Source organism: Monodon monoceros, unplaced genomic scaffold (assembly GCF_005190385.1).
Source record: "Monodon monoceros isolate NGI ecotype Baffin Bay Population unplaced genomic scaffold, NGI_Narwhal_1 Super_Scaffold_7, whole genome shotgun sequence".
NCBI lineage: Eukaryota > Metazoa > Chordata > Mammalia > Artiodactyla > Monodontidae > Monodon > Monodon monoceros.
In genome coordinates, this window is record NW_021703784.1 from 12,063,903 (window position 1) to 12,075,846 (window position 11,944).

General features: G+C 40.1%; 1 protein-coding gene across 2 annotated transcripts in view; it reads right to left on the reverse strand.

Moving 5' to 3' along the window:
* Nucleotides 1-7,403: 7,403 nt before the first annotated feature.
* The window catches only part of ARHGEF12 (Rho guanine nucleotide exchange factor 12), a 141,983-nt gene continuing 137,442 nt past the window's right edge, over nt 7,404-11,944 (reverse strand). For both annotated transcript variants that reach the window (XM_029207188.1, XM_029207190.1), the window contains 3 exons: nt 10,831-11,147; nt 9,638-9,707; nt 7,404-9,097 (listed from right to left, as the gene is read on the reverse strand). In XM_029207188.1, the coding sequence (XP_029063021.1) occupies nt 9,087-9,097; nt 9,638-9,707; nt 10,831-11,147 (398 nt within the window). In that variant the 3' untranslated portion in view covers nt 7,404-9,086. The remainder of the gene's footprint in view (nt 9,098-9,637; nt 9,708-10,830; nt 11,148-11,944) is intronic.

Genomic DNA, 11,944 nt, shown 5'->3' on the forward strand with positions numbered 1-11,944 from the left:
GTGGCTGGACCAGTTTTTCTGATAGTGCATTTTCTTGCTAAATAATCGATCCAGCTAGCTCACGTTGTGGGCACTCAATCACTGTAAATTCTCTAAGTTTCATAAACCTTTCAGAATCGGCCATCACTCGGGACATGAGCTGGGATGGAGATAAGATCTGTCAGCCTCCCCTCAGCCGATGCTCAGAAAGTCTCCTCTGAACCAGGAATGTCAGATCTTCTTCCAGAAAAAACCCCAAGTTTCTCGTAAAGTGCAGCGAGATCAGGACAAAATAAAAATTCAAATAACACTTCATCAGACTATAGGTGACACTGAACTAGAGGAAGCTATCAAAATAAGAAGATAAATATTCCAAAGAATAGGAGAAAAAGAAATGTCCTTCAGTGAGTGATACTAAAGTTATACTCTTATTTGGAGCAACATAATACGAGGTGCGGAAAGGATAGAGCCTCCCTGAGACTAGCCAGCAAGCAAGAGGTAAGCTGCCTCTAGGTTCCTGTGTCCATTTCACAGACTTGCTCAGTGTAAGATGAGAAAACAGAGGCTCAGATAAAGTAAGGACTTATTCCAGGTTAGACAACCTGCTAACAGAACAGAGCGGAAAGAACTCAAATATGGTGTGGTTCTGCTTCCCTGGCCCTATGTATGGTCCTCTTCCTATGGATAGGAGGGAAGGCAGAGAGAAATCCAGAAACCCTGCCACACACTGGGCTTCAGGCCATGATGTCTGCGTTCGGGTTCTCCAGAAAAGGTCGTCTTAAAGTACTATCGTGATTTGAATATGAAAATCACTCATGCTCTTTAGTGCTGTAGGAGTGGTGATCAGTGCATTTTTAGGAAAACACAAACTCTCATTAAAATTACCACAATATAACTCTTTCTCCCATTAATTAAAAAGAATGAAAGCAGTCATATATTTTAAGAGAATAAAGATGTTTCAAAACTGCCAAGATCTAGCTTTAAATGGAAGATAAACCCAAGTAGTAGTAGCACATTGCATTATAGAAGGGGGCAAGACGAAAACCACTAATTCCACAGGATTACTGAAATTTCTGGAACATCTACTACCACCACACTCCATCCCCTTATAATAGTAGCATCAAAACAGCACAATATACAGGTTTCTCTAAAACTGCACCGGTTTTTTGTCTCCCTTCCTTCCTTCCTTCCTTCCTTCTTTCCTTCCATTTAGAAGAACAATCAGGTTAAACAAGTATATTATTATAGAGGTCAGCAACCAATTCTTTAAAAATGAACATACACACAATATCACACACCCTAAGAACCTAGGGTTTAGACACACAAAACCATTATAAAACATGAAATATGGCTGTATTGGTAAGAGATATTTAACATATTCTAAATTTATTAATCATTTTTCACCTTTCCTGCTTTAAGTACTTAAATCTTACAATGAAAAAAAAACCTTTGGAGAGACACCAGTTACATATTTGATGATTTCTCACTTACCAATTCTTCCAACAACTGTTAGGATAAGTATTATTTACCCCGATTTACAGATTAGAAAATGGAAACTGAGAGAGTAATCTGCTCAAGGTTGCATAGCAAGTAAGGAGAAGAGGTGGAATTGAACCCAGATCATCTAAGTCCAGGCCCTTTTCACTACGTCAACAATTCTGCAAGTGTGGTCTGTAAGCCTCCGGGGGTCTCCAAGCCCCTTTCATAGTGTCCAGGGAGTCAAAACTATTTTCACTACTAAGCGTCCAGGGAGTCAAACTATTAAACTACTAAAACATCATTTGCCTTTTCACTATGTTAACATTTGCACTAATGGTGCAAAAAAGCAATGGAGGGTAAAGCTGCTGGCATCTTAGCCTAAATCAAGGTAATGGCAGTAAAGTTCACTAAGAGTCACGGCTTTCTTCACTGCCACTCACTTGCAATACAAACACTGCCAGTTTCACTTCAGAATGCCCTTGATGAAGCAGTAAAAATTAAAAACTTTATTAAATCTCAACCCTTGAGTACACATCTTTTAACAACTCTGTGACAAAATGGGAAATATGCATAAAGCACCTCTGCCACGTACAAAAGTACCCCAGTTGTGTCTAAAGGAAAAGTACTTGTGCAATTGCTGGAGTTGGGTGCTAAACTAGCCACTATTTTTCCCCCCCAAATGGAGGATTATTTGAACTTGAAAGAATGACTGGTAAGGCGATGCTATTCAGATTTCTGTATTTGGCAGATATTTTCTCAAAACTGAAAAAAGTGAGCCTGTATCTGAAGGAAAACAACGGTATTTGTTGCCAATGGTAAAGTGTGAGCCTTTAAGCCAAAATTAAAAGCTTTGGAAATTTGTATATACCACCATGAGACTTTTCTGATGAGACTGGCTGTTGACATTAACCAATGTGATTTTTTTGATATTATATAAAGAAATGTATTAACATTTGAAGACCTGAATAATTCAGTAAACCAGTATTTTCCCAATGATCAATACAGGGTATTACAAAATCATGCACGGGATGGGAAAAATATTCCATTCTTTACACATTTAAAGTATTAAATGGATTGGTGCATTTGACTGTGACAAAGTATAAAAATTTCATTGATATGGCTTCAGATTCCACACTGCAGCTATGTTTTTTAAAAGTTACCACTTGTCGGGCTTCCCTGGTGGCGCAGTGGTTGACAGTCCGCCTGCCGATGCAGGGGACGCGGGTTCGTACCTCGGTCCGAGAGGATCCCACATGCCGCGGAGCGGCTGGGCCCGTGAGCCATGGCCGCTGAGCCTGCGCGTCCGGAGCCTGTGCTCCGCAATGGGAGGGGCCACAGCAGTGAGAGGCCCGCATACCGCAAAAAAAAAAAAAAAAGTTACCACTTGTCAAATTTCAGTGTATTATCAAAAAGAATATCTAAAATTATCTGAAAAAGCTATTATTTTCCCTTTTATAAATATATGTCTGTGTAAGGCTAGATTTTCCTCATCTATTTCAACCAAAACAATGTATCATACCAGACTGCACACGGAAGTAGATATTAGGATTCAGTTATCTTCTATTATGTCAGGTCTTAGAGATCTGAAAACTATAAAACACTCTTCTAAATAAAGAAGAGTGGAAAATATAGGAATTTTTCATAAAAACCTGTAATGGGTTTACCATTATTTTTAAATGAATTAGTGTTCTTATTACTTTTCTCATTTCTCATAAATTTTCTCATTTTAATTTCTAATAAAGTAAATATCGATATCTATAATAATCCACATGAACTTAAGTTCCTCCATAAGATCAATAATTTTTAAGAGCATAAAGTGGTCCTGAGATCAAAAAGATTGAGAACTGCCACATTATATCATGCTAACTGCCTTTAATATTTAAAATAATAAGATAGTAGAAAAAATTTCTCTGTATAGACATTTCTCCAAAATTTTTTAAAAGATCACCAAGATGTACCGTAATTATTGTTACTGATCAGAATGTGTTCAGGCAGCCCCAACCCTGTGGTCACACCTACAAAGAAAGGGATCCTCTGAAATCAAATGCTGTAAAGGATGCCTTAACTTACGGGTTCAACAGCACCCCAATCAAATGAAGGGAAAAGACTAGAATAGAGAGCTCTGCCTACCTTTAAGGATTTCAAACCAAGGCCTCAGCTGATGCTCAGGGAATGATGATGTCTCGCTAGTAATAATAGGGGGCAAAACAAAATATTCCCTTGAAGTGTTTTCAATCAGTCACAAGAATTATACTTGACGTTACAGAAAAAAAAAAAAGGAAAACACCTACATCTAGCTATTTATCTGTAATGTTTTATGACATCTGTCATAATAGGAAGATATCAAGTTCAATTGAAAAGCAAATTTTTCATCAGTATAGATCCTCTTACCTTTCAAGTCGGTATTAAAACTTTGGTGAACCAGTCATCTGGCTAAAAGAGGATGGCAAAAAGTGGAAGTAATTGCTCACATGCAAAGACAGGGTTTGACCTTCTCCATTCCCGTAAGAAGATGGCTGTCTAGGAGCAAGTGGGAATAGTATGGGTATTTATTTCTTCTATCAGTTATGTTTATAAACAGGGCTAAGAGTACAGACAGGTTAATTTCTGCAAAGTACATTTGACTTAATTTTTTTTAACGTTTAAAAGATCTACAAAATCCTAAGCATTTTTATTATTTTTTATTTTTTGGCCGCACCGTGGGGCTTGCGGGACCTCAGATCCCTGACCAGGGACTGAATCCTGGCCACCCCAGTGAAAGCCCAGAATCCTAACCACTAGGCAACCTGGGAACTCCCCCTAAGCATTTTTTATTATGCTTATTAGCTCTATCAGCCAAACGCCCTGCTGAATGACTGGAAACTAAACTATTATCCCAAGAATAAATCAAAGTATACCTCTGTGTCAAAACCAACATACAAAAAAGCCCAAAACTCAAGGTTTTGAAATGGGAGAGCTGAAGTGGGATCCATAAAAGCACAGAAATGTTGGTAGTCTAGGAAGTCCAACATTGAGGATAAGAAAGGTAATAAAGATGTCTTACTTCATTTAGGGTAGCATTAAACCAAAGTTATATTTAAGTGAGCCATAAAAGCTGCCCCATTTATCCCACTAAAGTACACTTAAACATTTTGTTATATATATTTTACCACCATTAAAAAAATAATGTAATACATAAAAAAAATCATTGAATTGTACATTTTAAATGAGTAAATTGTATGTTATGTGAATTATATCCCAATAAAGCTGTTAGAAAAACAACAACAAAGCTGCCCCAGATGCTGGGGCAATTCCAGCTGTGAGTGTCCTCACGGAAGTTTATGTATTACGGAGATCAACTCGCTGGTCTCCCTAGTAAAGACGCTCTAACAAGCAGGAAGATATCCGACAGCCATTGCCAGTAAGATCACTTAAGGCCTCCTTGGTGCTAAAACTTTTCTAATATAACTTGTATAAGACAAATCAAGAGGAATATAAATAAAAAGCCACATACTTGGTTCCTTTAAGCATATTTAATATTTGAACTCTCATTTTCCCAGACCCCAGAAAACAGAGTTTTTAGATGACCAATATTTTGTTCCAGAAACATACAGCCTTATCAGCTAATTCATAAAAGAGCTATTTTACAAAGGTACATCTGGATAATTAGAACAATAAAGTCTTTTAGGCATTTCAAAATGTGATCAGTAAAAATACATGATTATTAATAAAGTTTTTTTTTAAGATAGTTCCAGATTTCTTTAAAAGTAATTTCTGTTAGAGAGTACATGATTGTATGGTGAACAAGGAAAATAAAATGTTCTAGCAGGAAGAGGCTGACTGAGAATAACCCACAGTGTGCATTACAGTTATGTTTGCAGTACGTCTGCTTAGCCATTGGCACCTGGAAAGGGTGGACAGGGCTTCCTTCTAGGAGGTACAATTTTTTCCTACCAATTTATTTTCAAAACCGTCAGTACCAGTGGGGAAGAATGAGGCAAAGGAACTCTTTTCTTGAGGAAAAAACAATTTTTCAGATCACTTTGAAAAGGGGCAGAAAAGTCAGCAAAGACATGATTTACAAAACAAAAATTGTAATACTGGGGGCAAAAAAGCTAGCCAGCAGAAAGCTGACTGGAAGTTCCTGCTAATTTTCTGTTTGAGGTCTTCTGTACACAGTTCTGAATGGTGCCCCCCGTGACATAGGGAAGGAAATATTGACCAAAGCTCTAGTAGCTCAAAATAACATCACATACCGCCTTCAAAGAAGACAGCTTCCAGTTTGAAATATAGAAGCTCCACATAATACACCAAATTTAACAATATCAAAACGAAAAAAAAAGTATGCGAGTAAAAGACAACTCACAGGAAGCCTAATTATTTTCTTTAGCTTTGAAAATAAGGAAAAAATGGGCTCTTCTCTACTATCACACTAGCTCCCCACCCGCTTCCATAAACACATTAACAAAAAAACTTTAGGGGGACTCATCCCTTCTAACAGCTGTTAGAGTTGTTTTAGGGAAAAGAAAGCCAAAAAGCTTATAAAATATACCTTCTGTGCAGCATAACATAATAGTAACCGTTTAGGTCCTAATAGCCAAGACAACTCAAGCAGTCCAAGTTAGCTGATTTTAAAGTATGCCAAATATATCGTTTCTAGGGCAGTGATCATGACTTTAAATTACAGCACTCTGGGGGTTTGTTGATTTGCCTTGATTAATTCTGTTCTCTGAAAAGGAAGGAGACACTCCAAATGTATCTTGCCACTTAATAGCAAAGGAGCCATTAGGGCCACATGAGAGAGCACAGGGTCACGGCAGGTCACTACAATAGAGCTCAAACCCAGCTCTCCTGCTCCGGGAAGGTTGCTTTGTCTACCACCCTTGGATCTTTCCGTATGGAAGTAGATTCCAACTTCTAGTCACATAACTTTGAGAAAATGGCTTCGATGGTAACCAGCCTCACTCAAAGACAGGGTGAATACCTAATTCCATCATTCTGAAAGGCAGGTAGAGTATCAAAGTCGAATGGATGTGATTATAATGGCGAAAAGAAAATAAGAGGGTGTGGGAGGCCAGCATGAGAAGAAGGGAAGAAGTTAGGTTGGTAAGATAAAAAGAACACTCAAAATTGTGGAATCTTTTCAGAATTAGACTTCATTTGGGGGCTTTGTTTGACAATCTGGATATGAATTTATTTGGAAGTACTAGAGCTATGGTCAAAATATTTTTCCAGTTAGCCCTGTTTTTGTTCCAAGGAGAGGTTAAACTTCAGGAAAAAGAAAAGCAAATAGTTGCTAAGGACAAGGGACTGGCTGAGCTAGAAGAGAAACCAAAACTCTGCTAACCTACAAAGCTTCTTTAAAGGAATGAGTGCTAGAGAATTATGCAATTACCCTGTAGCTCTGAAGTTAAGATGAAAGTTCTATTTGTATTTACCATTCTCCTGATTAACTGTCCACAGATGGTATTAGTGTCAAGTAACTACAGGTGTAATTCTTTTAGTGGGGAGTGACTACATTATTTCCAGCAGCACAATGTAACCATTTGGTTTTTACTTGCTTCTCTTAAGAGATACAGAAAGTTCAAGTCCCAAGCTTTACTTATATATTAGCCTCTGCTTCTAAAAATTTTAATCCCATTTTGATTTAATTTATACTTGGGCTACAACTCAAAATAAAATTCTAATTTATAGATGAGGTCCAACAATCCAAGTTGGTCTACTTAAAACCACAGATCAGTTTTGGAAAAACAGAAACAGGAATCTGGACATAGATGAGCTTGTTAAGTTGTAGTGGTGTTTATAATAAAGTAGTTGGGAATCCTTACCACTTGTGATGAGGGGAAATTTATATATATATATATATATATATATATATATATATATATATAATATATAAAAAATATATATAATATATATATATATAATATACAATATATATATTTTATATATATATATATATATATATATATATATATATATTTGGGCAGAGGGTGGGGGGATGGCAAGGAAGAGTAAAATTACATCCTAACTACCCACAGAGTTCAGAGGGCACTACTGAAAGATATGAGCAGTGGATGAACTCCTTGCATACTAACAGAATTTTCATATTTGACAAATGATTTAGTTTTAGTTGGCAAAAATACTCCAAAACATACATACCTGATGCACAAAGAAAACCACAGAAAGCCACCAGAACTGAAGGAGTTCTCAAGTTACAGTTCTGAAACATGTATCCTCTGGAGGGTGCTGCCAGTACTACTATTCATTCTAGAGCAGGCAGTTACCAATGCCTTGCCTGCAGTATCCAGTGTATGTTCTGGTCTGCAATTTTTAAGGTCAGTCATGCACCAGTGTGGAAAAAGCTCCAGCAGTGAAGTCAGAGGAAGTGCTTCTGGAGCTGGTTGGAGCAGCTGTCTTCTCCACCACAGCTTTCTCCGCTCCACTCTCGGCTCTCTTTTTAACTCAAAGAGCCCTTTGGCACCATCAGTGCAAAAATTAGAGTCAAACCTCCAGGTACTAAAATGTTACTGGCCTTATAATCAGCAGTACCCGTGGCTAATGAAAGCCATTGTTCAACTCAGTAGTGATTCAGTTACACAACCTTCCCAGACTCTCACCCGCTCCCACCCCACCTTCCTTCAGCGACCCCCGCCCCTGCCACCACCTGAAGCATCGCCGTTTGCTTGTTTTTACTTCCTGCTCAATCTGCAGGGGTAATTTTACACAAGTGCCAAAGTCTAATGTATAATTGTAAAAATGAAACAATACCAAGAATAACAAACTTATAGTCAAGAAAATAAAATTTGCTTTCCTCTCCCTCCCAAATCCCAACCCTCAACAGAAAAGGAGACAATAGAAGAAAATACACCCATTTTCAAGTGCCTGCTCTTTAGTACATTGAGGATTCCTGTTCATTGGGAGTGGATCCCAGCTACAGAGAAGAGGTGCTTGCCTCGGGTGGGAGGAAGCCCTACCTGGGAGCACAGAGCTCAAGTCCTCTGCACTCAGGAGTCCCAGCAGACTACGCTTTTGAGGTGACCCTCAGACAAGCAGCCTACTGGATAGCAGAGGGCACGGGATACAGTTTGGTGGAGGCCACATGCTTCCCCCTGCCCTGCTTACCCCGTCCTGCTCTTCACCTCTCTACCCCACCTCCTAATACCCCATACTGAACTCTTTGCTTCGGGAGCAATCGATGCTTGGGTGTACTAAATACAAAGGGCTAAAACTCTCACTACTCAATTAAAACAAAACATGGCAAAATAAAAATTAAAATGTGCTTTCAAATACGGAATGAAGTCAAATAAATACATCTGATTTTCTCTTTTTCTTAAGTCTAAGTAAAATTTCATATTCTACACCCAAAGCTCTATACATTTGGTTTTTGTTCTGAATCAAAATGCATTTCTGATAGTGAGGAGAGCAGAGTGAGAGAACGGACGTCCCCTCACTGACAGACTAGTGCAGCTGCCAGGCTGTGAAGAACCAGTCCCGCTCCGGGCCCCTGCGGCGTGGCTACCCCAGGGCGTTCGCAGGCAGATCCTCTGTCACACACTCTCTCTGCGTCCACACTGGAGCCAGGACGTGGTGATACAAGGCCGACGCTCAAATCCAACAGCCTGCAGTCACCTCCAGGACACGCGGCTCTAACTTTTATCTGGGAAGAACAAGGAGATGAGGAGATCCAATTAGGAAGAAAGAATGAATTAAAACGAACACTTAGGGAATATATTTGAAATGTGTGGACACTGTTAACACCTTTATTTCTGGATCAGAATAGCCTCATCCAAAAGCATGAAAGCGGATGAGTACAAATGGCTGCACTGAACACAGATCCGTCGGTGGCCACAGGGGGACACTGCTTTGGCCGTCAGGGGAGACACAAAAGCACAGCAAGGCCTGAGGGGGACCTGCCTCCACCGCTAGGGAGCCGCAGCTTCCTGGGCCCACCACAGCTCTGCCTTCTGCTTTTGCAAAGGTGAAGAAAGACAGAAGGAGGGTGGCGTGGGGACTGAGCTGAGTCGGCAGTCAGCGGCCTCTGCTTGATATATGATGTTTGGGAACAGGCAGTTTTTCTAAGACAGAGAAGAAATGGAATCTCAGAAGGTTTCCACTTTAAAGAATAATAAATCATTTCATTCAATGCACTGTTCAGGCAGGATGATTCTTGAGCCTGAAATCCACAGTTTTCACATACCTGAGTGCTTGTCTGTGAGGGCTGATCCAGCCAGCCTTTGGCAAAGAATGCTGTAACTTTCCTCCACCTTCTGTAAAATAAAACCCATAGGTTTTTCATTTGAACATCATGAAAAATTTATTTTGAAAATAGGAAAGAAGGCTTGTTTATATTATAGGGACATGCTTCCAAATTTCAACACTAACATCATTAAAAATTTTGTTAGTAGGCGAAAAAAGTAAATTTCATTCCTTTTACCTGTTCCTCTCTTGAGTGAATAACTTAAAATGTTCCCATATAGAAGTAAGTAGAGGAGAGGGCAACCGGTAGAGGTGATTATCCCACCGCACCCCCTCCCCGCCGGGAGTCACCCTGAAAATGGTCCCACATGCGGCATGAACTAAATTAGAGCCAATGTGCCCTCAGTGGCCTTTTAGAATCTTATCAGCCACAGGGTGACCCTACATATAACCATATGAAGAAGGGAAAACCTACCACATGAAGTTAAAAGAAAAAGTAAGGGAGATCAGTCTTTAGCTAAGAGGCTAAGGACACTTTAAACTCTGGTCCCTGAAACCTCTACTAAATGATGTCATGACAAACATTTGGGCTCTAGCAGCTGTGCCTACTGATGGCAAACTTATAAAGTCCTGTTGTCAGAAATGACCACACAGGTCAGTTTTGCAATGGTGGCTTATGCAGCGACATCTTCAATTATCAATTTACAGAACTCCCACTCATAGGCAGGCCTTTAAATTACAGGAGCCACTGGAGACAATTTCTATCTGTCACAGCACCTGGGAAACTACCAACATCACCTAACAATTCACAGATAATTAATAGGTTATGGCAAGTTAAAGCATTTCCCAGCCTAGATTCCTAACTACACAAACCCCACCTATCTCAGCTTACTGCCCGTATCTTCTCATGGAGGCCAGCCAATCATCCCAAATATATTTAGGTTCTTAAACTTAGAAACCCATACAAACACACTGTTTACAGAGCTACAATTGTTTCTGTTCTTGTGATCAGATTAAAAAATGCTGATCTCAGTTTTTCATCCAGGTCTAACTCGCAGACAATCGTCAAAGAAAACATACAAATCTAGACCCTGAGCAAGGTTACTGACAACAGCCTGTTAATAATTCTACGCTTCCTCTCTGTTAAATGTGTTTTTTATATCCGAGTCCTAAGGATGTTGAAGTCTGAGGTACCTTTAAGTGTTCAAGGTCAGCCTCTATCTTACGAATGTACTCCATGATCTGGCTTTGTGAATCTGCACAAGAGGAGGGACTCCGGATCTCAAGACAGGAATCCTCCATAGCCCCCCAGCGCTGCTGGACCAGGAATTCTGGGGTGAAAGGTGAAACTGCCCCATCAGAATGAGCATTCTGGGGAGAACGCTGCTGCCGGCGGGTGGAGTCCATAGAGGGGATGCCTGTCGCGGGCTGCGGGGGAAGCGAGGAAGCAATCTCCTCATCCGTGGAGCTCTCCTGCACTGTTTCATAGCCATCAAGGATCAAACAGGTTCCTATCGATAGAGACAGAACAGTTTGATGAGATTAGCGGTGCCATCATCACATCAGAAAACAGACGTGGGGTGATCTGCTGACAACTTTAAAAGTTATTAAAGAAGGGGAAAGGCCATTAATTCCCAAATTCCCAGGTTAAGTTTTAAGTACCTCAGAATTTTCTTACATCAGGTTAAAGGTAAACTTAGCAAACTTTCTTGGTAATTTCTGAGTAACTTCATATTCGTTAGCATTTTAAAAGTGAAAAGCTGAAATCTACCGAGTCCCTACGTGATCTTGCCACCACCCTCCCTGCCAAACACCTGCCTTGCTTCATCTCCCACCACTGTCTCCCTCACCCTGCACTCTTTAACCACAGAACGCCTGCTCCTGCCTCACAGCCTGTGCGCTATTCTTCTCTGCTGGAACACTCTGCTTCCAGGTACCCACATGGCTTCTTCCTTCGCTTCCCTTGGGTCTCTGTTCACATGCTACCTCCTGAGAGGCCTTCTTCCCTGATCACCTTGTCTGCCCCCATTACCCTCTGCCCCTCAGTCTGACTTATTTTTCCTCCTAATTCTTCCTATCTGACATCTATTTATTTGTTAACTCATTTACAGTTAGTTACTCTTTCCCCAAGCAGTGCTTAAGCAACATGACAATGGTGGATTTTTCCGTGTTTTATTCCATGCTATATCTCCCAGCACCTAGGACAGGGTGTGGCATAGGGTGGATTCAGTATTTATTTATCGCATGAAAGAACAGATACTACACACACACACACACACACACACACACACACACACACACACACACA